This window comes from Microtus pennsylvanicus, chromosome 2, assembly GCF_037038515.1.
Source record: "Microtus pennsylvanicus isolate mMicPen1 chromosome 2, mMicPen1.hap1, whole genome shotgun sequence".
Taxonomy (NCBI): domain Eukaryota; kingdom Metazoa; phylum Chordata; class Mammalia; order Rodentia; family Cricetidae; genus Microtus; species Microtus pennsylvanicus.
In genome coordinates, this window is record NC_134580.1 from 68689604 (window position 1) to 68716113 (window position 26510).

General features: G+C 46.0%; 1 protein-coding gene across 4 annotated transcripts in view; it reads left to right on the forward strand.

Moving 5' to 3' along the window:
• The window catches only part of Lrp4 (LDL receptor related protein 4), a 52342-nt gene extending 27514 nt beyond the window's left edge, over nucleotides 1–24828 (forward strand). The window contains exons 19-39 of one of the 4 annotated variants that reach the window (XM_075961372.1): nucleotides 1172–1277; nucleotides 2200–2401; nucleotides 4943–5132; nucleotides 5219–5350; nucleotides 6482–6622; nucleotides 6833–6919; nucleotides 7022–7193; nucleotides 7915–8077; nucleotides 8193–8418; nucleotides 8762–9065; nucleotides 10210–10428; nucleotides 10575–10709; nucleotides 11452–11560; nucleotides 13498–13642; nucleotides 13846–13959; nucleotides 14353–14488; nucleotides 17178–17245; nucleotides 18414–18501; nucleotides 20399–20540; nucleotides 21547–21608; nucleotides 22494–22611. In XM_075961372.1, the coding sequence (XP_075817487.1) occupies nucleotides 1172–1277; nucleotides 2200–2401; nucleotides 4943–5132; nucleotides 5219–5350; nucleotides 6482–6622; nucleotides 6833–6919; nucleotides 7022–7193; nucleotides 7915–8077; nucleotides 8193–8418; nucleotides 8762–9065; nucleotides 10210–10428; nucleotides 10575–10709; nucleotides 11452–11560; nucleotides 13498–13642; nucleotides 13846–13959; nucleotides 14353–14488; nucleotides 17178–17245; nucleotides 18414–18501; nucleotides 20399–20540; nucleotides 21547–21591 (2924 nt within the window). In that variant the 3' untranslated portion in view covers nucleotides 21592–21608; nucleotides 22494–22611. Of the gene's footprint in view, nucleotides 1–1171; nucleotides 1278–2199; nucleotides 2402–4942; nucleotides 5133–5218; nucleotides 5351–6481; nucleotides 6623–6832; nucleotides 6920–7021; nucleotides 7194–7914; nucleotides 8078–8192; nucleotides 8419–8761; nucleotides 9066–10209; nucleotides 10429–10574; nucleotides 10710–11451; nucleotides 11561–13497; nucleotides 13643–13845; nucleotides 13960–14352; nucleotides 14489–17177; nucleotides 17246–18413; nucleotides 18502–20398; nucleotides 20541–21546; nucleotides 21752–22493 lie in introns of those variants that run through there. The other 3 variants (XM_075961370.1, XM_075961371.1, XR_012909676.1) reach the window with 3 other exon arrangements.
• Nucleotides 24829–26510: the final 1682 nt, after the last annotated feature.

Here is a 26510-nt window from a genome sequence, read left to right on the forward strand (position 1 = left end):
AGGAGCCGTGGCCTGGCTACCTGAGTCTTCTGAGGCTTTAACACTTATTATCCAAATTGCAGCTTCTTCTGTTCTATGAAGCATTTTGGGTAATGAACTTATGACCTGGGGTTTTTCCGTTGATGTCTGAATAAAACTTTAGGCAGTTTTCTATGAATCTTGGTGGGGGCAGGGACTTGGAGACAAAACAAATACCTTTAAACCAGTGCTTCCCAAAATGTGGTTTCTGAAAAAAAATAAAATTAAATAAAAAAAAAAAAGTTTGCTGCCACTGACAGCTTGTTTGATAATTGTCTGCTTGACTTCATTTGTATAAAAGGAGATATTAAAATATACCATGTATTTCCTCAGACCTACTGGTTATTACTATTATGTAGTTTAATATATTAAAATCACATAAAAATTTTAAAAATGTAGTTTCTGGAACAAGAGCATCACCATGTACTAGAAAGTGGTGAGAAATTCACATCCTGAACCCCAGACTTACTTAGAATCATGAGGAATTAATTGCAAGAATTTTTTTTTTCCCGAGACAGGGTTTCTCTGTAGCTTTGGAGTCTGTCCTGGAACTAGCTCTTGTAGACCAAGCTGGCCTCAAACTCACAGAGTTCCGCCTTTCTCTGCCTCCCGAGTACTGGGATTAAAGGCGTGTGCCACCACTGCTTGGCAATTGCAAGAATCTTTAAAGATTTATTTGTTTGTGTGTGTGTGTGTGCCTGAGCATATGTATAATTACCATGTATGTACAGGTGCCCATGGAAGCCGGAAGAGGTTACAGGCAGTCAGGAGCTGCCCAGTGTGGGTGCTGGGGATTGAACCTGAGTCCTCTGTAAGAATAGTAGGTACTCCTAATCCCTGCAGCATCAGTCCAGCCCCAGGAATCTATGGTTTAACAAGCTCTTTTCATTCTTATGCACACAAAATTTGAGAATCGTTGCCTTGAGTCAAAAGACAGAGTTTCTATCTAGGTTTAGGAAGTTGTGCTGTTCTAAGGAAAGAAACTAAGTTGAATTTCTTCTCTTAGTTTCTGTCACTAAATATCCACCGTATATGCACCACAAAACCTTTGCTGAGCAGTCACTGCATACAAGGCACTGTGCTAGGCATGGATGGGTGGGGAGAAGAAATGAACAAGACTGGAATTAATTGTTTTGCCCTCATTCCGTGGCAGGTACAGACCGAATTGAAGTGGCCAACACAGATGGTAGCATGAGGACAGTGCTCATCTGGGAGAACCTTGATCGTCCTCGGGACATTGTGGTAGAACCCATGGGCGGGTATGTACTATCTTCCCCTCCCCGAGAACTGGGTATAAAAGGGGTGTCTGTACATTAGGGAGTGGGGGCAGATCTGTGGATGAGCTAAGGGCAAAAGGTTCCCCAACAAGGAAACCTTTCCATTTGAAATTTTCTTTAAAAAGTTTTGTTGTTGTTGTCTGCTTAGAAAAGTCATTTCATTATTAAAGAAGATTAAATTTTGTAGAGTGAAATTCTTACCTCCCAGTGTAATCACTGTTAATGCTTCAGGGTATGTTTTTCCAAAATATATTTTGTTCTAACTGCCTGTAAATATTGGTGGTAGTGGCAGATTTGATTTTATGAAAATGACATACCACTTTGGAGCCCAATAAGTACCTGCAATCCTAGCATTTGGGAGGTGGAGGTAAGACGTTCAGGAACACAAGGCCATCCTTTGCCATTCAGCGACTCAAGACTGTCCTGAGCTATATGAGATCTTGTCTCAAAAACAAAACAAAACAAAAATCCCCACCAAAAATAAATATGGGATGTTTTCTTCCTTCTGCTTTGTACGTCTTGTATGTATACCGCGTTTGAGAGTATAGTCCTGCTTTGCTCTTCCGCATAACTGCATAGAGTTTTGTTATGCTTATGCGCCATAGTTATTTAATACATGTGGTCAAGAAAACATTTTTGCTGGGTGTGGTGGTTCCCCTCCTTTTTCACTCCCATGCTCTATACTCTAAGCCTTGGCCTCTCCTCTATCAAGACTCTGAAGTACCTTTTGATAGTGATTAGAGATCTAAGGCCTTCTCCTAAAACTCTTTGAGGACCCTGCATCCTCTTTGGTATTTTTTTTTCATGCTGTGAATTGAACCCTATACCTCACATATGCTAAGCACTCTACCAGTAAGACACGCTGAAGCCTCCACTGGGGGCTAACTGGAAGTCTTATATCCAGGTACATGTACTGGACGGACTGGGGTGCGAGTCCCAAGATTGAACGAGCTGGCATGGATGCCTCCAGCCGTCAAGTCATCATCTCCTCTAACCTGACTTGGCCGAATGGACTTGCTATTGACTATGGGTCCCAGCGGCTGTACTGGGCTGATGCTGGCATGAAGACTATTGAGTTTGCTGGGCTGGATGGCAGCAGGAGGAAGGTAAAAGAGGCACTAGAGTGTCTTCTCACAGCTCTGGAAGCCCCCAGGACAGCATTCTCAGGTGACAGGAGCTAGGGGGACCCAGAGGTGATGGGACCAGCATGGGAAAGATGCTGTTTCTCCAAAGCTGCAACTACAGGGGACACAGGGCTGCTGGTTGATTATTCAAGCAAACTAGGGATTAGTGTGAAGTGTGGGCTGGACACACACACACACCTAATATCCATTGCAACTAGCAGTAATCAACCACCTGTTGTATGCTGGACTGATGACTGAGCTGCCTCTCCTTTGCCATTGTTTATTTTGTTATAATTTCTAACTTTAAGAAGTATGGCAAGAGTATAAGAGGAATAATATTTTGCCATATTTCCTATACCATGCTCATTCTCCTCTTTCCCTCTCCCATCTCTCTCCCCACACAATTACACAAATATAAACACACATACACAGTTATTTTTTGAATCATCTGAGATTAAATTGGAGAAATCTTGACATAATTCCAAAATATTCCAGTGCATATTTCTTAAGAACAAGAACCTTATATTGTGATATTGAATTTGGAGATGACACAGTAGGTAAAAGCATTGGTCATATAACCATGAGGACCTGAGTTCAAATCCAGCTGCCTGTGTAAAAAATGTACAGAGTAACATGAGTATCTGTTATCTTAGGACCCCCACAGTGAGATGGGAGGCAGAGACGAGCATCCCAGAAGCTTGTAAACAGCACAACACAGAGACCCTGGTGGAAGGCAAAGACACACACAGGTTGTCCTGACTTTCACACTCGCACTGTGAAGTGTACCCATATAGACACCACACACAAAAATATAAATAATTGAATTAAAATAATATTGGCATACTACTGTATAATCCACACTCTGTTTAATTTCGTTACCAATTTCTTCAGGACTGTTCTTAAAATAATTTTGTTTTCTCTTTTACCCTAATATGTCGGGGTCCGATGCTAGCCTGGACCCTCAATTATTTCTCTTGACCAGACCCCAACATAAACTACCTCTCTCTGGACCGGGGTGGAGGCATGGAAATAAAGACACAACTCATATGGCTTTATCGGGAGGGAGATTCTCAGTTGTCCCTCATGAAATCCTGAGTTTACATCGTGAAGAATTCCTCTCGTTTATTCTCCAGTCTTTATACCAAAACCTAACTTAGGGGAAATACATTAGCATTCTGTCTCCTAAGTAACCCGGTGAATGGCTTCCAGTCCCATCCACAACCACCTGTCTGCGGTGTATGCTAGCTGTCACATAGGCTTGAATCAGCATCTCTATCAGGCATCCTCAAATTATAAAGGAGCAACAACATCCTGACCTTTTGTTAGGTTGCAAAGGCCTGTCTGCTAGGCTACTTGACCATCCTCAGTGGGGCCTATGGCTTCAGAGCCTGGCTGCCACACCATATAGGAATATGGGCCTACCCCAATATCTAATCCAGAATAACCCATTGCCTTTAGTGACCCCTGCCTCCCTCTCTGTGAGGGTATTACTATGTAGCCCAAGCTGGTCTCAAACTTGGGCAATCCTCCTGTCTCATCCTCCTCAGTTCTGGGACTATAGACCTGTATCAGCAAGCCCAGCTCTGTGTCTCTTTACCCTCTGATCTGGCTCCTTCCTCAGACTTTCTTAAACTTCCTATTTAAAATAACACCATTTATTTAATGTGTGTGTGTGCATGTGCTACTGTGCGTGTGTGGTTTCAGATGACAATTTACAAGATTCTCTCCTCCCACTATGTGGATTTCAGAGATTGGACTCGGGTCACTGTTATGCCCAAATCCGTCCCATATGTAAAAGCAAAGAGCCTTTATTTTAATCAAGTTTTCAAACTCGGTCTCTCCACATGTCCAACATATCAGAATATCCGGAGAGCCCCGAGCTCAATTAGAGTTGGGTTTTTATAGTAGTAAAGGTGGGGATGAGGGGCTTCTGAGGTTGTCTAGGGGTGTCCTGGTGAAGTGCTGGCAGGTGTTTTCTATCTACAGTCCTTTGAATGGTCTGCTCTTGGGTGGGGGTTGGGTAATCTCGGCCTGCCAGGCATTGTCTCAGTAAACTATCGAGACTCTAGACTCCATTTACATGTATCGATGGCCAGAGTCCCAGGTGACAGTGGTTGGAGGAAGTGAAGAACTTCCTTTCTGCCCAGACTTAGATGATCATGGCTGGCCCTCACAGTCACCATGTTTGGTGGCAAGCACCTTTACCCACTGAGCTGTCTTGCCGGCCAGTCTTTCCATTTTCAAAAAGGAAAACTCCCTTTCTTTTGTAGATACTATGATATCTATTTTGATTGCTTGATCGAGGTTGTGAATGCTGTAAAGTTGCTCATTTTCTTTCTGTGATTTGAGCCAAGCCATGAAATTGGTACCACAATACCTAACGGTACCCAGCTCAGCGAGCGCTAACACGTGCTGGCAGACACAAGCTCTCATGTGCAGGCGCTGTGGCACAGCTTCCAGCACCTTGCTGAGCTCTTGCCTGCTCCCTGGACTGTTTGTGATGCCAGTGTTGGGGCCTGCCAGGTGCTGATTGGAAGTCAGCTCCCCCACCCTTTCGGGCTGACTCTGTATGGACAGCGCATCTATTGGACTGACTGGCAGACCAAAAGTATACAAAGTGCTGACCTGCAGACTGGGTTAGACCGGGAGACTCTGCAGGAGAACCTAGAGAATCTCATGGACATCCATGTCTTCCATCGCCAGAGGCCTCCAGGTGAGCAGCCATCAGCAGTTGCTAGCTTCTCCCTCAGCCGTCTTATGCCCTAGCCTGCCCCACTGATAGTTCCCCGCCCTGTACAGTGACAACGCCATGTGCTGTGGAGAATGGTGGCTGCAGCCATTTGTGTCTCCGGTCCCCAAATCCAAGCGGTTTCAGCTGTACCTGCCCCACGGGCATCAACCTGCTCATTGATGGCAAGACATGTTCCCCAGGTGAGTTTGTGTGGAGAAGGGGCTGTCCCTCCTCTGCAGGAGTCCTCCGACATGCTCTGGGGATCTGTGAGTGCCGCTGCTCCCAGGAGCTTAGAGGAGAGAGTGGAGCTCTAAGAAGAGAGAGAAGTGGAGGAGCAGGTAGGCGGGATGGAGACCCAGGGTCTGTTCCTTATGGCCATCTTGTAGGAGAAAGACGTCCTGTCTCAGCAGTTTCAGCTGTTGCCAAACTACAATATGATGATTTGTTCAGAACAAGACTCTTCACTTCTTTCTGCATAAACTTGTGTGCAGATGTGTGACAAAGATGTGTGTGGCTTTTGTGAGCAACAGGACCTAGGTATCATTCTTATAGGAGTGTCCCAGAAGTAGGGCCTGGATACCCAGATGTTGGGGGAGAGCAGTCAAGGTATCTCCTAGGTGATACCGTGTGGTAGACTGCATTTGAACTCCAACTTCCTAAAGAAGCCGAGTGCCTCTCAACTTGCAAATGAAGCCTTCTGGGCCCCTTTTCTACTTTTCTTAAGCTTCATGATAAAAGCGTCCTTCAAAGAGGGCTGCTGTTACAATGCTGCTCTTTGTTACACTTACGCTTAATATTGTGTGTCTGTGTGTGGGAACTTGAGGGAGTCTTTTCTCCTCCCACCATATGGGTCCTGGGGACTGGACTCTGGTCATCAGGCCTGGTGGCAACCACCTTCACCCCACCCCGAATCTTCTTATCAGCCTCCTTCCATAATATAGATGAAGAGGTGATATGTGCCTATAATGCCAGCACTTGGGAGAATCAGGAGTTGAAGCCCTCCTCATCTACACAATGCGGTCAAGGCCAGCGTAACCCCTTTTCAAGCTCTCCCACCCTCCAGAAGGAAGTACCACCCATGCATGTGTATGAAGCCTAATTCTCAGTGCTTTATGTATGCACATTACTTCTTTGGATGCTTATAGTTATCCTGTTACTATGGCCATTGTATAGAACAGAACACTGAGGCTTAAGTAATTTCAGTGATTTGCCTAGGATCACACAACTAGATCAACGGTGTGAGGCTCTGGGCTTCAGTTTGCCCACCTCCAAATCCTCTTAGTGCCTCTACTAGAGTGACTATCTCCCTCCTTCTCTTTCCACCTGGGCAGGCATGAACAGTTTCCTCATCTTCGCCAGGAGGATTGATGTACGCATGGTCTCCTTGGACATCCCTTATTTTGCTGATGTGGTGGTCCCAATCAACATGACTATGAAGAACACCATTGCCATTGGGGTGGACCCTCTGGAAGGTCTGTGTGACTCTTCTTCCCTCAACAAAAGCTGTCATTGTCCTTTCGTCCTCTCACCTTTGCCTTCTGCTTCTTCTGTCCTTGCCAAGAGCTGTCCTCCTTTGCCGTTCTTCCCCCTCCACCCATTCATTTCCCCAGGTTGGGACTATGGGGTCTTTGATCAGGCTCCGGGCAGGCAGGGCCTGGACTGAGTCAAGCCTTCCTTCTCAGGCAGAGTGTACTGGTCAGACAGTACGCTGCACAGGATCAGCCGTGCCAGCCTGGATGGCTCACGGCACGAGGACATCATCACTACAGGTGAGCCTTTCCCTCAACCCAAGGGCCACCTGTCTGGCTACACTGGGGAATATCCCGTTTGCCTGAAGGTGGGGGTCAGTGTGTTCTTCTGACGTCCTATAGGTCTGCAGACCACAGATGGACTTGCGGTGGATGCCATCGGACGGAAGGTCTACTGGACAGACACAGGAACAAATCGGATTGAAGTCGGCAACCTGGATGGGTCTATGCGGAAAGTGTTGGTGTGGCAGAACCTTGACAGTCCCCGGGCCATCGTACTGTACCATGAAATGGGGTGAGAGCTGGCTTCATCAGTCTGCACTGCTGAGCGCACCAAGCTTAGCTGGGACTATGGAAATGTATTAGAGGCTCACTGTGAGTCCCGGAGGTCACTGTAGACTAAGTCCTGACCCAGGGCTCCTCCACTCCCTGGCAGCTTCTTTAAAGCATGAGCCTTGCCGTCAGAAGACAGGATTCGAGGGTGGGGAGATGCGGCAGTTGGCAGAGTGCTTGCCACACTGGCATGAAAGCTGAGTGTGGAATCGCAGTACCCACACAGAAAGCCTATGATCCTGGTACTGGGGAGGCAGAAATAGGAGGACCACTGGAGATTGCTAGCCAGCCAGTCTTGCTGTATCAGTGAGCTCCAGGTTCAGAAGATCTGATCTCAAAAAAAAAAACAAACAAAAAAAAACGGCAGCGCGTGAGCACCATCCACCTCTGGCCTTAAGCCTCGTGTGCACACACACAAAGACCAAGATTTAAATTCTTTCATGCACAGTGGCTTCCTCACTGTGGATCTAATGTTTGAACTTTGTGATCCTTGTCAGCTTTCTCCCTCGCCAAGTAAGGGGGACAATAAAAGTGCAGACCTCGTCACCCACCCTTGCAAAGTGAGGCAATGCATGTGAAGTGTCTGGCATGTCGCAGGAACTCACAGGATGTCTGACACACTGCCGGTATTCACGGTATACGGGAGCTGTTGGGATAACCAGCTGCTTCGTTTCCTTTACCAGGTTCATGTACTGGACAGACTGGGGGGAGAATGCCAAGTTAGAGCGGTCTGGAATGGATGGTTCAGATCGCACTGTGCTCATCAACAACAACCTAGGGTGGCCTAACGGACTGACTGTGGACAAGACCAGCTCCCAGCTACTGTGGGCTGACGCCCATACTGAGGTGAGAGCCCTGCCCCTGCTTCCCGGGAGTCTCAGGAGACAGAAGAGTTCTGCTGAGGATCTTCAGCAAAGGCTCCTGGTAGACAATAGCCGCCTCCCTCCAATCTCCTCCACAGAGAATTGAGGCAGCCGACCTGAATGGTGCCAATCGACATACATTAGTGTCACCAGTACAGCACCCATATGGCCTCACTTTGCTTGACTCCTATATCTACTGGACCGACTGGCAGACCCGTAGCATCCACCGGGCCAACAAGAATACCGGTAGCAATGTTATCTTGGTGAGGTCCAACCTGCCAGGCCTCATGGACATCCAAGCTGTAGACCGGGCACAGCCACTGGGTGAGAAGACCCCTGGGGCTCTGAGTCAGGGCCTCTGCATATCTGGGACTACAGCAACAGAAGGCTATAGCCAGGGCACAGAATTACTTACAATCAGAGAGACTTTCTAAGCCCATGTCCAGTATAAGTCTTTTTTTCCCTCTAGGTATGACTGGTACCACAGGTCTATGCTATTGCTACCTCCAAAGAATTCTCAGAGATACTTGCTCTGCCTCACACTTCTGTCTAACCCTGAATCTTCTAGAAGCAGTGAACAGCCAGCCATAAGAAACTAGTTCCTTTATAATAGAGTCTGCCAGCCCCCCAAGCTGGGTGTAAAAACTCGCTGCTCCTCTCTCCCTAGGTTTTAATAAGTGTGGCTTGAGAAACGGTGGCTGTTCCCACCTCTGTCTACCTCGGCCTTCTGGTTTCTCCTGTGCCTGCCCCACTGGCATCCAGCTGAAGGGGGACAGAAAGACCTGTGACCCCTCTCCAGAGACCTACCTGCTCTTCTCCAGCCGAGGCTCCATTCGCCGCATCTCACTGGACACCGAGGATCACACAGATGTGCATGTTCCTGTCCCTGGGCTCAACAATGTCATCTCCCTGGACTATGACAGCGTGGACGGAAAGGTCTACTACACAGATGTGTTCCTGGATGTTATCAGGTGTGAGCGGCACCGAGACCGGAGCCCTGCCCACTTCACAGGATGCCATATTCTATTGCTTGCTTGTTGGTTTAATTATTATAAGCTACTTAAGAAGCTGAGATTGGAAGATCACTGGTTTGAGGTCAACATGGGCAAGGTCCAGTCTCAAAAAATAAAAACAGAGCTGGTTATGGTATTTCCCCTTCTATATCCTCAGCATTAGAGAGGCAGAAGCGGGAAGACAGTGAGTTTAACATTAGCCAGACAATATGGCAATCTGTCTCAAAAACATAGCAAACAGAACGTACCTCAGTTTATAGTGTTTGTCTAGTATGCACAAAACCCTGGGTTGATTCCCAGTGCGGCTAAAGTGGGCTCTAGAGAAGCAGAGACAGAAGGATCAGAAGTTTAAGGCTATCTTTGGCCATATAATGAGCTAGTTTGAGGCCTGGGCTACATGAGACCCCTTCTCATAAACATTATCTATCTATCTATCCATCTATCTATATCTATATCTATCTGTGTGTATATACATGTATGAAACCAGGTGTATTAAATAAGAAACCATAAAGCCAAGTTGGGAACCTGGATCATCCACACTTAGTGCCAGGCCATGAGTGGGCTCTAAGACTCCCCTAAGGTAGATGAAAAGTTGGAATCTATATTGCAGCATAGGAACCTTAACCCAATATTAAGTTTTAAATTGGTTTACAAAGTTGTTTTGAGTGATTTTTTTGCCATTCTTTTTATTATTCTTTACTTTTCTTATTTCAACACAACTCAAGAATATGATGTCATACAAGTGATTTTACCATGGCAGAGACCAAACCCAAGACCACTACCCTAGCACTGAATTACACTCCTAGTCTTAATCTCCCTGTCTCATAACCACCCCCAGGTAGCAATCCTTGTGTTCTCACAAAGATTTATTAGCAATTATTAATTTCTCCTGGGGTAAAACATGCATCCAAACCGTCTACTACTTCCAGTTTGCAGGAAACACTCTGAGAACTCACATTCATTCCTCATGTATTGAGCACTTATCATGCCGGGTGCTGAGGAACGTATTTTATCCCTGTCTGTGGAGCTTACAGTAAGTTTCAGGGTATTATACTATTTCTGGTTAGTCTGGTTACTCATGTAACCCTGTATTGTCCCCAAGGCGAGCAGACCTGAATGGCAGCAACATGGAGACTGTTATTGGGCACGGCCTGAAGACCACTGATGGCCTGGCAGTGGACTGGGTTGCCAGAAACTTGTATTGGACAGATACAGGTCGAAATACCATCGAAGCGTCCCGGCTGGACGGTTCCTGTCGCAAAGTGCTAATCAACAACAGTCTAGACGAGCCCCGGGCCATTGCCGTTTTCCCCAGAAAGGGGTAAGTTCATGTCTAGCAGGAGGGCCTGGTACAAGAGAAGTTCCCGGAAGGTGTTTACAAATTAATGAATTGTTATCCACTATGTTGTGTCGACCTCTTGGCACCGTCTCCCCATGCATTGTGACAATGGCACTATTGTGTCTTAGGTACCTCTTCTGGACAGACTGGGGACACATTGCCAAGATTGAACGTGCAAACCTGGATGGTTCTGAGCGGAAGGTTCTCATCAACACAGACCTAGGCTGGCCCAATGGCCTTACCTTGGACTATGATACCCGCAGGTGAGACCCCTGTCCCAAACAGCCACCTGGAAATGTGTTGGGTCAAGGAGAGGACAGAGATTGACCTGGGGAAAAGAAAAGATGGATAGGTCTTTAGGAGACCAGGAAGAGAAAACTACAGAAGGGATGAGACCATACAGTCTTAGCACAGGAGTTGCTGAATCCAGCCTTGGGCCCTCTGTGGGGTTTGGACTCCTTGGTTTACAAGTCTTGGAGGATCTTTAGTAGACAGAGTGTGTCCTGTTTTCCATTTATGGGCTGGTTCTTAGATTTGTTACTTACCTGAGGAAGCAACAGGCTCTGAAACTGAACTCTTCTTCTAGATTTTATATATATATATATATACCCAAATGTGAAACTCTGAAGGGCAGAGGAGGGTGGCTTCTCCTTCCTACCTGCAGAGGAAAAGAACTAAGGTCACCTGGAGAGTTGGTCAGGAATCCTCTTCTTTTAACATTGGTTAGGGCCCCATGGCCTGAGCTCTCTTTCTGAAGACCATTTGTAGAAATGCGGGCTTAGATTTCTTGACAGGATCCAAAGGGTGATCAAAATGTCAAAGGAGAGGCTGGGTGGCTCCTCTAAGATGACTAGAGTCTCCGTGTCTCTGCAGCGCAGCTCCAGCCTCCCTCCCTCCCTCTGCTGGGACTCACGGGGTAGTGCAGCTCAGGAAGGAACAGACGGCCCCTTATGGGAAGAACTGGGCTGCCCTGCACACATCTGCTTCCCTTCTCTTTCTTTGCAGGATCTACTGGGTAGATGCACATCTGGACCGGATCGAGAGTGCTGACCTCAATGGGAAGCTGCGGCAGGTCCTGGTCAGCCACGTGTCTCACCCCTTTGCCCTCACACAGGTACTGGTTCAAGAGAGAGGTAACGAAACCTCCCTGGCTGAGGTGTTTTCTGGGGGTTCTAAGTACTCTGCTATTCTGGTCCGGCACTTCCAAGTTCTATCATTTGAAGACATGGCTCTCAGAGGTGCACAGAATTGGCTCTGGAGCTGTTAGATGCAAGTGCTGGGGCTCTGGCTATAGACACATCGGCCCAGGAATATTCAATTTTGATAAATTGCCCTATTGATCCTACTGCTGTGGGTTGTTTTAGCTGACAGCTCTAGGGTTCATGCATCAGAGAAGCCCCGAGGCAGGAGCAGGAGGCAGCCAGCTGGTTACAGTGTATCTGCAGTCAGCACAGACATTGGTGAAAGCTGTGCCCAGCTACCTCAGACACACTCAGTTCTACCTACTTGACAAACATCATCCATTCTACATTGTTTCTTTCTTTCCTTTTTTTTTTTTTTTTTTTAAGATTTCTTTGTTTATTACTTACACAGTGTTCTGCTTGCATGTTTACCTGCATGTCAGAAGAGGGCACTAGATCTCATTATAGATGGTTAAGAGTCACCATGTGGTGGCTGGGAATTGAACTCAGGACAGGAAGAGCAGACAGTGCTCTTAATCTCTGAGCCATCTCTCCAGCCCCACATTGTTTCTTTCTGATGCCAGGAGTTGAACCTGTAGCATTCTGCCCCGGAGCTACATGACCAGCCCTGCGTTGTGTATTTGATTTTACCAGCCAGAAAGGTTTTGTCTGGGCTAACCTGATGAAAGGCTATAATGGATGTATTTTCTCAATCTACAAGTGTCCTCCAGGACCCCTAACAGTGCACCACCGAGGAGAAGGAGAATGATGCTTTCATTTCCCCCTTCCCCCTTGACTGAGAATCTTACCACCAATGAAATGCATGGTGGGAAAACTGTCCACATAAATAAGTGGTTTGAGCCAGAGCACTGAACAAAAAGACCAAACCAGGAAAGGCTGGCGTGAACTTCTGGATTCCTACTTGCTGGGTAGTGAGCCCTTCACTTTTTTGGTGAAGGACTGAATGTAGATCTGCAGACTCAGATGAGCCACGTACATTCTTGAAGAAATGAACCAGACTGGGATAACTCTAGCACTTAGGGGGGAGAGGCAAGAGGTTCTGCCTGAGCCACAAAGTCTCAAAAACACAAACCATAGCTAGGCCTGGCGAGACGTACCTATTGGTTCAGCACTTGGGAAGTGGAGGCAGGGGAATTAGGAAGGAGTTCAAAGCCATTCTTAGCTACATAGCAAGTTTGAGATCAATTTGGGCTTTATGAGAGCCTGCCTCAATAAACAAACACAAAGCAGATAAACAATCAAACAGACAAAACTGAGTCGGGTGGAGCGGACAGAAACACCAGCAGTTCACTGCTGCCTGCCAATGCCATGTGAAGGAGCTGCGTACGCAGAACAACATGGAGGGGAGAGGATACTCCATGAATTCGGGATGACTTCCTGAATATCTGGGCCTGTATTGAGGGATGCTGCTCATTCGTTCCCGGCCACTTAGACCCAAAATAACCACACAGAAACCATATTATTTAAATCACTGAAGTGTATTGCTAGCTAGCTCTTTTATCTTTGCTTAGCCCATTTCTCTCTCTCATATATATATATATATATATATATATATATATATATATATATATATATATCTCGCCACGTGACTGTGGCTTACTGACAAGGTTCTGGCTGGGGGCTTGTGTCTTTTCCCTCTAGTGGCTCCATGGCCATTGGCTTCTTTATTCATTGATCAACAAAAGCAACACATACACAGAAGGACCTCCTACACCAGGCATTCATAGAGTTGATCTGGGGATCAGAGACAGAATGTATTTCAGCAGAGGGAGAGCACACACTGAGGCAGAGAAGGGGCGCTGGGATCTGACTGCTGAATACTAATTTTTTTGGGTTCTTTATTGAGTAGCAGGACAGGTGGATCTACTGGACAGACTGGCAAACCAAGTCCATCCAGCGTGTTGACAAGTACTCAGGCCGCAACAAGGAGACAGTGTTGGCCAACGTGGAGGGACTCATGGATATCATCGTAGTGTCCCCTCAGCGGCAGACAGGTGGGCCCCTGGGAACTGAGCCCCTTTCCTCTCCATCAGTGGGACTGGCTCTGGTCATCCCAAGGACCGTTAGTGGCCAGCATAATTAGAGCCACGAGAAAACCTTGTGGTTATCATCTTCCTGCCCTATTGTCCTAGGAATGGGGTGTCCCTGAACTCTCTCCCGTTCTGTCTCAGACCTGACACATCTGCTTTGCCTCCAGGGACCAATGCCTGCGGTGTGAACAATGGTGGCTGTACCCATCTCTGCTTTGCCAGAGCCTCTGACTTTGTGTGTGCCTGTCCTGATGAGCCAGACAGTCAGGCCTGCTCCCTTGGTGAGTTCTCCCTGGAACAACACAGCCCTTGGAAAGGGATGGGATTGGCAGCCTCAACTCTGTCCTTTTAGGTAGCATCATAGTGGCATAATATAAATGAGCTGGACGCTTGGGCCCGGCCGTTATTAGAACAGAACCCTGGGCTTGTGATGTCTTGCTAGAGATCATCAGATCATCATCTCTATTCTAATCCTTGGGAGCCAGTGATTTTTACCTAGAATCACTAATACTAAATCCGAGTCTTTTTTAATTTATAGCAATAAAACATAGTGCCTGAGATTAGGGAATCTAAAATATTCTGTCCAGACTTGGATTCTGTCAAGACTTGTAGCTGCTACTCCTGAACCATAGATAGGTTTCGAGCAGTCCATTGCAATCTTCTTTTCTCTGCAGTGCCTGGTCTAGTGCCTCCTGCTCCCAGAGCTACCAGTATGAGTGAGAAGAACCCAGTGCTGCCCAACACATTGCCCACCACCTTGCGTTCTTCTACCACCAGGACCCACACATCTCTGGAGGGGGCAGAAGGAAGGTAAGTAGGGTCAGGTCAATACAGGATTTAGATCACCATACCCTGCTAGTAAAAGAGCATTGTCCCAGTTTCATAATCTGGCAGATGAAAGACAGAGCACATCATTAGCCGCTAGTTCCTATGTGGGACACGGTGTGATGTTTGTAATTGTAGGTTGTTGCAATGACTCCTACCCCCAAGTCAGGGTTCCTCTGTGTAGCCTTAACTGTCCTGAAACTCGCTCTGTAGGCCAGGCTGGCCTCGAACTCACAGAGATCTGCCTGCCTCTGCCTCCTGAGTGCTGGGATTAAAGGCGTGCACTACTACCACCCGGCAATTTTATTTATTTATTTGTGTGTGTATGTATGCGTGTATTCGTGTGCATGCTTGTGAATGTCATTTGTGCATGTGTGGAAGATAGCTATCACGCATCCTCTATTTCTGTACCCTTAGACAAGGTCGCTCACTGAACTTGAAGCTCCCTGTACTTTTGGCTAGGATGGTGACCAGCAGTTGTCCTGTCTGTGCCCTCCACTGGTAGCGTTATAGCATCATATGATGTGTGATTGTGCAATCATACGCAGCTTTTCACATGGGTGCTGGAGCACAACAAGCGCTCTTATTCACTGAGTTATCTCCCGGTCCCTGATTTCTTTTCATTTCTGAGGACAAGAAGCTGGAAACCGGTTTTCTAGAGACTCCTAAATGCACTCCTCTGTGCTGTTCATTTTCCTTCAGTCTCACGGCACAGCGCTCGTATTATGTTTTTCCTACTACAGCGCACCACAGCTGGAAAACACTGGTTTGTCTCTCTGTCTACAAGATAACTTACAAGTTAACTTATCTGGACTAAAAGATAGCATCCAGCTGGAACCCTGTGCCTTTCTGACTAGCTTTGAGATGCTGTCCATCATCTTTAATCTTACGTTTTCTTCAGAATCTTTTTGTTTTCACAGCGCTAGAGAGTGAACTTCACACATGCTAGGCGGGTACCCCAGCGCTGAGCTACACTTAATTTCTAGGTTTATTTGGGAAACATCTGGACCCTCCTCAGACCTTTTTCTTCCTGTGTGTGTACATTCATGTTCCTATGTGCGTGTGGAGGCCAGAGGTTATGTGCAGTTTCTTTCTCAGTTGCTTCCCACATTATTTTCGAGATGTGGTCTCTCCCTAACTTTAGCTCTCACCAGCTGTCTCGGCCAGAAGCTCCAGGGCTCCTCCTCCAGGCCAGCACAGAGTCACAGGCACTTTTATGCTGGTGCTGGGATTCCAAATTCAGACCTGGCAAGAACCTTACCCATAGAACAATATCTCTTTGGGTCCTCTTTTTTTGTTTTTGTTTTTTGTTTTGTTTGTTGTTGTTTTGTTTGATTGTTTGTTTTTCAATGCTCATATATTTCAGCCCCTTGCTACTTTGTTTGTTTGTTTTCTGAGACAGGGTTTTTCTGACTGTCCTGGAACTCTCTTTGTAGACCAGGCTGGCCTTGAACTCACATAGATCCACTTGCCTCTGCCCTCTAGTGCTATGATTAAAGACTTGCATCACCACCTCCCTTGTTATTTCTTTCTATCCTGTGGTAATAAATGTTTTGATTATTTAAGTGTGTTAGCTGGAATATAACTTTATAGAGAAACCCTGTCACACATGACTAAGCAGAACATAGGTGCTAAAAGAAAAAAGTTTCCTCTTCTTTTTCTTATTAAAGCTATTTTTATGTGCATATGTCCCACAATTGAAGAAACAATAATAACAATACCTAGTATTTCTTTAATTTTTTTGCTTATTCTTTGACAATTTCCTATCCATTCTGCCTAAATGTTTTTTTCAGACAGGGTCACTATGTAGCTTGGGTTATCCCTCACACTTGGGAAGCTCCAATACTCACCGTATGCACTTCCTCAGTTCCAGTTGAAGATTCATTGTCGTGTTCTGTCTGTAGGTCTCTCCTCCAGGCTGTTGGGCGGTGCCTCCAATTGCTTGTCATAATATGCCAGAGTTACCTTATGAGCCCTACAAGTGCACTAGCTGGGCACTCCCTCTGGGTGTCTTGCTTATTCCCTTGTGAGACAATGGAGAGAAGAAAAACAATTTTTTTAACCTTGTGATAACCAATCAGATTTGCTTGGTTAGCAGCTGTTTCTCATTCATTCTTGTAGTATAGGAAAGATTTGAATTGGTGTCCTTAGAACTCTGTCTAGCTCACTCTAAAACTGCAACTTTTAAATGTACATAATTGAAAACATATTTAAGCATGGCATAGCAGTTGGAAAATACTGGTCCCCCCCCCCAGGGATTCACTGTGTATCTCTGGCTGTTCAGGAACTCCTATGTAGACCAGGCTGGCCTCAAACTCGCAGAGGTCTGCCTATCTACTTCTGCCTCCCCTGTGCTGGGATTAAAGGCCTGTGCCACTATGCCTGGTTTAATACATTATATTTTCATTCCATTTGGGGGCACATATTCCAGCACATGTGTAGGTCAGAGGACAAGTTGTATGAGTTGGTCCTCTCCTTCTACTGTGTGGATTCCAGGGATCACACTCAGGTCAGCAGGCTTGGCAGCAAGCACCTTTACCTGCTGAGCCTGACTCCCTGATAGATTACGTCAGGCCCGAAAGCCCTATTCACAGCCTTTCCCTTCTTTCCTGGAAGACAGTGAGGATCTGTTTGCATGCAAGAAGCCTTCATGTCTGTTTTTTATGCCCCACAGATGCTCTGAAAGGGATGCCCAGCTGGGCCTCTGTGTACATTCCAATGAGGCTGTACCTGCTGCTCCAGGTAGGTCCTGTTTATCTGCTTTTGAAACAGACTATTAGCATGTAGGCTATGGTGGCCTCAAACTCTGAATCTTCCTGCCTCTTGTCTTCCAAGTACTGCGACTACAGTCTGGGTACACCGTCACACCTAGCTTTATGGACCACAGTCTGGGTACACCATCACGCCTAGCTTTATGGACCACAGTCTGGGTACACCGTCACGCCTAGCTTTATGGACCACAGTCCGGGTACACCATCACGCCTAGCTTTATGGACCACAGTCTGGGTACACCGTCCACCATCACACCTACCTTTATGGACTCACTTTTCTCCTAGCTTTTGTGAAAAGTCTTCATCAACTCTCTTCATTGACTAAATCCACAGAAATAATAATCCTAAAAGTCACCATTTCCAGTGTGCCTGCCAGGCATTTGATAAGCACATATGGTCCTTATCCATGAAAGATACATTCTAAACTCACTAATGCAACCTGAAACCTCAGGTAGTGCTAAATCCTATTACACTCTGTTTTTCCTATTCATACAATATCTATGATGAAGTTTATTTTTTAAACTAGGCAACAGTGATTAATAATGCAATAAAACATTTTAACAATCTACTATAATAAAGTTATATGAATATCATTGCTCTTTTCTCTCCAAAGATTTTAATTTCTCATTGTAATATAATGTTATTTCCAGGCTGTCATTGATGATGGGTAACTAGAATGACAAAAGAGAAATCATAAATTAGAGGGGGTACTTATGTCTATACATGTGCACTGCCATTCAGTTTCCACAGTTATGTCTAACGGATGAGAAATGTGTACTCAAGTTAAGCATCTTGCCTTATGTCACAGTATGTAAGTAGTGAGGCTGGTTCTGGAGACGCTTTCTTATGTCACATCGTACGTAAGTGGTGAGGCTGGTTCTGGAGATGCTTTCTTATGTCACATCGTACGTAAGTGGTGAGGCTGGTTCTGGAGATGCTTTCTTATGTCACAGTACGTAAGTGGTGAGGCTGGTTCTGGAGACGCTTTCTTATGTCACAGTACGTAAGTGGTGAGGCTGGTTCTGGAGATTCTTTCCCGCCCATCCTCTGCTCCTTGCTTCTGTGACCCTTCACCATCCTCAGACAAAAGGCACCCTTACACCAGCAACATCAGTGCTTGCCTGTCTCTGTTCTCCTAGGTGAAGGACTTCACATCAGCTATGCCATCGGTGGGCTCCTCAGTATTCTGTTGATTTTGGTGGTGATTGCAGTTTTGATGCTGTACAGGTAACCTCAGCTTTGCTCTATGGGTGACATGTTCTTTGGTTTCTGTTAGCCTGTCTAGGTTCTCTTGAAGCTTCCCAGTTCGCTGAATACCCCTCCACATAGCCTAGCTGGAGCGGAGGAGAGTGGAAACCCTCTGTCACAGCCTCAGCCCTTACGGGTGCTGACTTCTTCATGCCCTCTCCACCTCCAACCACTGGAGTTGGAAATGGTCTTCCTTTCACACTACACAACCTCTCAGTCCACATGCATTGCTCCCTGGGCACGACTCTGAGAAGGCGCAATGAGTCATTTTCAACTTAGGATCTTTGTATGCACCTTTTTCTTTATATTTTCTTCCAATGATTTAAACATTGCAAACAACAAAACAATCTGGATTTTGCAGCCACTGCTGAAAATAATAATAATACCACTTGTCTTTTAATGGGACAGTATTATTTACGTCCTAACCTGGTAATTTTAGTGTTTCTATTGCTGTAATGACCAAAAACTTGGAGAAGAAAGGGTTTATTTTGATTCCACATCATTGTTATCATCAAAGAAAATCAGGGCAGGAACTTTTAACAGGGTAAGAACCTGGGGGCAGGACCTGATGCAGAGGCCATGGAGGGGTGCTGCTTACTGGCTTGTTTGTCACAGCTTGCCCAGTCTGCTTTCTTCTTGTTTGTTTTTTTATTTTTTGAGACAGGGTTTCTCTGTGTTGCCCTGGCTGACTTGGAACTTGCTCTGTAGACCCTGCTGACCTCAAACTCAGCTCTGGAGTACTGGGATTAAGGGGTACACCACCACACTGAACTTCCAGCATGCTTTCTTATAGAACCTAAACAGCCATCCTAGGAGTGTCCCCAGCCACAATGGGCCAGGCCCACCCACATCAACCACTAAGAAAATGCCCTACAGGTTTGCCTGCTTACAGACTGATCCTATACACCAGTGGTCTCAACCCTCCTAATGCTGTGACACTGTAATACAGATCCTCATGTTGTAGTGACCCCTAACCATAAAGTTATTTTTGTTGCTACTTCATTACTATAATTTTGCTACTGTTATGAATCATAATGTAAATATTTTTGGAGACAGAGGTTTGTTGAGGGCTTGCGACTCACAGGTTGAGAACCACTGCTGTAAACTCGTTTTTTCAGTTGAGGTTCTCCCCTCTTAACAGCTTGAGCATAAACCTAGCCCCACACCCAGTAACAGAGGTATCACTCCTCCCTTTACAGACAAGGACCTGCTTCAGAGAGATTAGGTTATGTCTACCCATAGTCTAGCTAGTAGATCACGGAGGTGGGGTTAAGACAAAGACCCATCTCTGCATAGCAAGTAACCCCAAAAGCACTGCGTTCACATGATAACCATTCATAGCCTCACAGTTTGTGTGGATTGGAAATCTGGATGCATCTTCACTGTGCTCAGCTTCAAGAGCTCTCACAGGTTGCAGTCTGGGTAACAGCCGAGTTATGACATTATTTCAGGGTTTGACTGGAAAAAAAAATCCTTCCAAATCTACTCAAATAATTGTTAGCAGGATTTAGTTCTTTACTGGCTATTGGTTGGCGTTCCTCTCGTCTGCTGCTTGCCTGTGGACCTTTCTAGAAAACAACTGACAACGTGGCAGTTTCTTTAAAGAGAGGGAGGGAAGGAGATAGGATACACCACTCGAGATAGAAGCTAATCCAGTATCTAGTACTTTTGCATAATGGGTTCACACAAAATGGGTCACCAGCTCCAGCCCACACTCGAGGGGTGAGATTCAGAAGGGTGTGGATGCCAGGAGACAGGGTCATACTGTAGGTCACTGGGACCTGCAGAGAAGCTGCTTCCCACATAGGCTACATCCTCCCCCAGTATCATTCCTATAAAGATCTCAACTAATTCTGCTTAAATTTTCCTCTTGAAGACGCAGAAGGTCTAAATTCACGGATCCTGGGATGGGAAACTTGACCTACAGCAACCCTTCCTATCGAACTTCCACTCAGGAAGTGAAAATTGAAGCAGTTCCCAAACCAACCATGTACAATCAACTGTGCTATAAAAAAGAGGTAACAATGGAACTACCTATTTAGGCTTTTCTGGGGGTTGGGGAGCAGGAGAGAGGAGTTATGACTGAATTGGTTAAGTGGAGGAGGAAGGGTCGTGTGCTGTCTGAATGTGACTTGGGTTTCTGTAAACGTAGAATCTTTGGGGGACCATAGCAAAGGCCAGGTTAGAAGATTCAGGTCTGAAAGCAATGAGTATGTGTCTCCCTGAAAGAGATTGTCCAGGTGTGCGGGTGCTTTCCGCCTTGGGGGCGTCGTAACTCTGTGCTGCGGCTGTACCCCTCTAAAGCAAGGGGGCTTTTATGGACATTACTCCCCAAACCCAAAAGCTCCTGAACTTTTTCTTTGTCTAATCTCTGATCCAAATACCTGTTTTGGGAAGGGCTAGTTTTTCCTTATTCTTGCTCTTAAGCTTTTAAGAGATTTTTATAGAAATCTGAAGGTTTTATGTGTTTTTATTTTTTAAATGTTTTGTTAAGTCTTTACAAAGTTATTTACTGATTTAGAAATGAAAAATAGTCCTTTTTTACTGCCAGGGATCTGAGGTCTAAGATGTCAGGTTTTCCTAATCCAATAGAACTTGATTTCTTCTAAAATCCTGTAACTTTCATCAAGTTTTCCTCTAAGAAGACCCTTAGCAGTCTGCTCTGATTTGTTTAGCAGGTCAACCCTGCTGGACCCTCACTGTACACGGTAATCCCTGGATCCAGAAAGTATTTTAAAAGCTGCCACTATAATTCAAAAAACTACCTACGGTTCTGGGGACTGGAAACCTCTCCTCTCTTTCTGAGAAAGACTATTGAGGATTCTTGAGTTCCTGGAATGTGGGCTGTCCCAGAAAAGAATCACAATGAAGGTTATCAGTTAGAGCTGAAAATAGGTCTGAGGTGTAACTCAGCAGTACAGCACGGGCTAGGCCATGCAAGGCCCTAGGGCCCATCCCACTACCACAAAAAGGGAAAAAGAAAACTGTGTGACTTCTTTCTCTTGTTGTCTGCTTCTTCCTCAGCAGCTCTTTCACCCTTCTGATAGTCTTTCCCCCTTTCTCTTCTGATCTCCTCTTGACTCCAGGTACCTGTTGCTCTGTGTGTAGAGAAAATGGTGTTTCCAGAACTACCACTGCTGTGTACCCCACCTCTCCCCAACTTACTCAGTGCATTTCTGTGATGAGGACTTGCAGTGGCCTGCATGTTATTCACATAAGCTCAGAGAGTTTCTATATGCGCTTGCAGACTCTGTCTCTTTGTGCGATTGAAGGCTGAGCCCATCATCAAGCTCCTAATGTAGAATCTGCTAATGCAGGACCTTAGTACCTGTGAAGTTGAATTCCACAGTACACAAAAATCCTTAATGTATGCATACTGACTTGCTTTTGCCAATTGTTTTTGATTACTTATGCCAGCATGATGCCCCATTAATAAACCACAAGAATGATGCAACAGACTAGTATATGATACAACTTAAAACCTGGAATAAATGCATACTGAATTGCTTTTGATTTCCTTTTTGGCATGATGCCCATTAACAACGCATGGTGACAATACAGCAACAGCTGACATGCTTTAGTGTATCGTGTCCAGTCCTCCAACAGTTGCATCCAATGAATTGCCCCACTTAGCCCTACAGCAATTGGTGTGACTTGCAGATGCTTTGATTCCCTATACTGCAGATGTGAAGACTGGGTTTTAGAAGTGTTAAGTAATTAGCTCGAGATAGCATAGCTAGTAAAAGGCTGGTGTAGGACCAGAAGCCATGGTTCCCCCTCCCTCTGTGATAATGTAATCATCACCACAGCTACCCTTAGGTCGGACCTTATTTTTGCTTTGACCACATTGTTCTACCAGTCTGTGGGGTTTTTGTTCTCCATAGCCACTTCAGTTCTGCTTCCATTTTCAGCTTACCATGAAATCATTTATAGAATGCCAACTGACTACGTGTCTCCATTCTCCACCCCAGGGTGGACCTGATCACAATTACACCAAGGAGAAGATCAAGATTGTAGAGGGAATTTGCCTCCTCTCTGGAGATGATGCTGAATGGGATGACCTCAAGCAACTGCGAAGCTCCCGGGGGGGCCTTCTACGGGATCACGTATGCATGAAGACAGACACAGTGTCCATCCAGGCCAGCTCTGGCTCCCTAGATGACACGGAGACAGAGCAGCTGCTGCAAGAAGAGCAGTCAGAGTGTAGCAGCGTCCACACCGCAGCCACTCCAGAGAGACGGGGCTCTCTGCCAGACACGGGCTGGAAACATGAACGCAAGCTCTCCTCAGAGAGCCAGGTCTAAGGACCCACATTCTCTTCCCTGCCTGCCCACTCCTTCTCTATGGACTTCCAATCCTTGTGCAGGCCCCTGTCCCATGTGCTCATCTTCCTCCTCCTCCTCCAAACTGCTTCTAAGCCCCCATAGAGCCTGTTGCTCACCTGAGTCCACAACTACCTGGGGACAAGAAATGAGGGCACATCTCAAGAATTTAGACCTGTTTACCATGAACCTCACCTCTTGTGCTCTAGGGCCCCTGAAACTGGGCTAAGCATGATTCCTGGTCAGCATAGAGCTCCATCTCTCTCTCCCCAGGCACCCTCTGTGCCTGCCCCACAGTACCGATGCAAACGATGATGTAAGACTCTTGCCTGTCACAGCTGATAGGATGGCTTCTTTGTGAACTGGCCTACTAGGGGCTGGGACTGGAGGTCACAAGGTAAAAGGTAATGGATAGAGGCTGAGAGAAGGGAGAATCGTCCCAGCTGGTCTGGGTGTTTGGAAACCTCCAGCCTCAGAAGCTGGTAACTATGAAAAGCTTTTGTGGGGTATTGAGCCCTGGTGTTTTGTCCATTGCTGGCAGTGGACATTTTCTCACTTAGGAGTCACAGCTTGGTCAGCTATGACGCAGGTGAAGTGTGTGGGTGGCTTAAGCTGCTCTTCCTCCTGCTGGAATGTCTGGGGCCATTTCTGTCTTGGATAACTGGAGACCCCTGTCATGGCAACTAACTAAAAGGAACTCCCTCCTGGTGCTGCTATTGGCCAGTACTCTTCCTAAGCCTTTAACTGGGTTGTGAGCCTTGGAGACTAGACCTCTAAGACCTTTAAGAAACTCTGCCTAGGTCAAGCACAGTGTCCTACCTGAGTTTCACTCTTCTGCCTTTCTCTCTCCCGTTCTCGGGGATTCTAAGAGAAGTAATTCTGTAACAGCCTTTCAGAGAATCACTGACATTTTCCTAAATGGTCAGGAAGAGCAGCCAGACAAACACAAGTTACCCAGGGGCTCAGGAGAAGTATTATGAAGTTGAAACTCTTGAGTTCATTCTCAAGTGCTCAGGGACACAAATTCATGGACAACCTGTGGCTCTATGGTGGCAAAGCTCCCATGCCAGCTCTTCCAGCAGTGTCCACACCCAAGTGCCACCACTTGCTTCATGCTCTTTTGTACCAGGGCTTCTTTCAGCAGAGTGGAGACTTTTTGTGCTGCCCTAAAATGTCTTCACTTCTGAGAAAGGAGAGTCTAGGTTTGCTTTTCCTACCCTAGCCTTGTACCACCATCAATCTCTAGAGTCTGGTGATGAGGAGGGCCAAGGAAGACACAAAGTGGTGAGCAAGGAGTAGAGAGGCAGTAAGGGCCTCTCCAGAGCAAGTCCAGGCACTTCTCCCTAGAAACCAAGGTAACGGGAGAGAATGGCAGGAGAGAGTGGAGCACAGGGTCTTAGGAGAATTTTTCTGATTTAAAATGTCTCTCATGGTTCTTGCTAGTCAGAGATCAGCAGCCAAACATATGCATGAAAAACAGGACAAGATCAAATTCTCTCTGGTCAGTTATAGGAGCAGGAGACAGATGTCAAACCAATAGTCGTGTTCTCGGGCCTTTTCCAGTACACCAACTGAGAAAAATACAGTGCCACTTCTAAGAGGAAACAGGGACATTTCACACTGAATGAGGCAGCATTTGAGTCTTTAAATTCATAGTTGGGGAAGAGGGGGAAAAAAACAAACAAAAAACCAGAAGAGTGTGACATCCTCCTGAGTGGAAAGGGGCAAGGTTCTTATTGCACTTGGGCTGTTCAGAATGTAGAAAGGACATGTTTGAGGAAATATCTATTTGAGCACTGATTTACTCTGTACAAAGGGCGAAGTCTCTCTGTCCTAAACTAATGGAAGTGATTTTCCCATGCTCATGTGTAATGATTCTAACATTACTCACTGGAGAGATTGGACTTTCTGGAGTTATTTAACCACTATGTTCAGTGTTTTAGGGCTTTATGATAATTTAATATAAATTTAGCTTTTCTTAATGACTTTGGCTGGCTTGGAGTCGTGACTAATCTTGCACCTGCACTATCTGGCAGACCCATGATGTAGAAAATTTATTTAGGGACATCACCTCTTACATCTTCAGAGACGTGTGACCCGTGAAGGGAAACGAAGGGAATGGGGCTTGTGCTGGAGTTTCTGCTCATCTTGAGAACACAAGTCAAGACGAGAGACTTCACTGACACATTGCCCTGATTTCCTCTAGAGCAAGGACGGCAGGTCATGGGGTTGATGGACGCTGCCTGTCCAGGCGGGATCACAATCATGATCACTAGTGGCATCTCCAGGCTCCAAAAGCTAGTGTCATGACATGGATACCATGAATCGTCTACTTCTGTTTTCATTTGCTGAGGTCTGTCATGTCATAGAACTTGACTTTGCCTCGCAATGATGACGACCGGCAAAACTGCAACCCAGTGTGAAAAATCCCAGAATGAGACTGGATGTATCTCCGGCACTTTGCCTACACATACTCCAGTTTTTTAAAAGCTACATCCTGCCAGACGTGGTGGCACACACCTTTGATCCCAGCACGCAGAGGCAGAGGCAGGCAGATGTTTGTGAGTTCAAGGCCAGCCTGGTCCACAGAGCTAGTTCCAGGACAGCAAGGGCTACACAGAGAAGACCCTAAAAGCCAACCCTATTTTCCTTATTTACCCACTGTATGCCAAGGTTGGAATAAGATACCAGGGAGCCCACCTCAGGTTCTCTGTATGTTATTCCTGTGAAAAGTAGGAAGCTTTCTAGTCCTAATGCTATGCACATGTAGAGTTGCTAGGATAATGTCCCTGCTCTAGGTGCCACCCATGCCTAAAGCATCCCATCTCACAGTCTGGAGATGAGCAGAAGCACCCTCACCACTCCTGCTCCCCAAAAGAACAAGAAGAAAAATGATTTCTTTTAAAGATTTATTTATTTATTATGTATACAACATTCCTTCCATGTATGCTTGTATGCCAGAAGAGGGCATCAGATCTCATTATAGATGGTTGTGAGCCACCATGTGGGTGCTGGGAATTGAACTCAGGACCTCTGGAAGAGCAGTCAGTGCTCTTAAACTCTGAGCCATCTCTCCAGCCCAAAATATTTATTATGTATATAACATTCTGCCTTCATGTATGCCCACACGCCAGAAGAAGGCCCCAGACCTCTTTACAGATGGTTGTGAGCCACCATGTGGTTGCTGGGAATTGAACTCAGGACCTTTGGAAGAGCAGGCAATGCTCTTAACCGTTGAGCCATCTCTCCAGCCCCTAAGAAAAATGAAAAAAGTAAGAAAGTTGTGTTTGGTTGGCAAGAGATCTGGATCTAAACCATAATGTATAATTTCCCCAGTCTGGGCAGTGGGTAGGTTTACCAGAAACAAAACTCAGTGGAGTAGTTCAAGGACAACTCAATCCCTTCTTCCCCAACATTCTTTAAAAAGAAAACAAGATTCCATAACAAGAATAGAAGAATCTTAGAATCTTAGGGCTAAGAGGAAGGTTGAGAATTCCTTGTCCAGTTCTCCAGATACAAAGCCTGAACCCTTTACTGGCAGAGGATGAGTCAGATTCTAACAAACTGGGGCTAGGGAGACAGTGGAGTCAGTAAAGGCCTTGCTTTTCTGTGAGGCATGGTGGGCGTGGTGGCAGATGTGGTAGACTAGCCTGTTCTAGTGAGTTT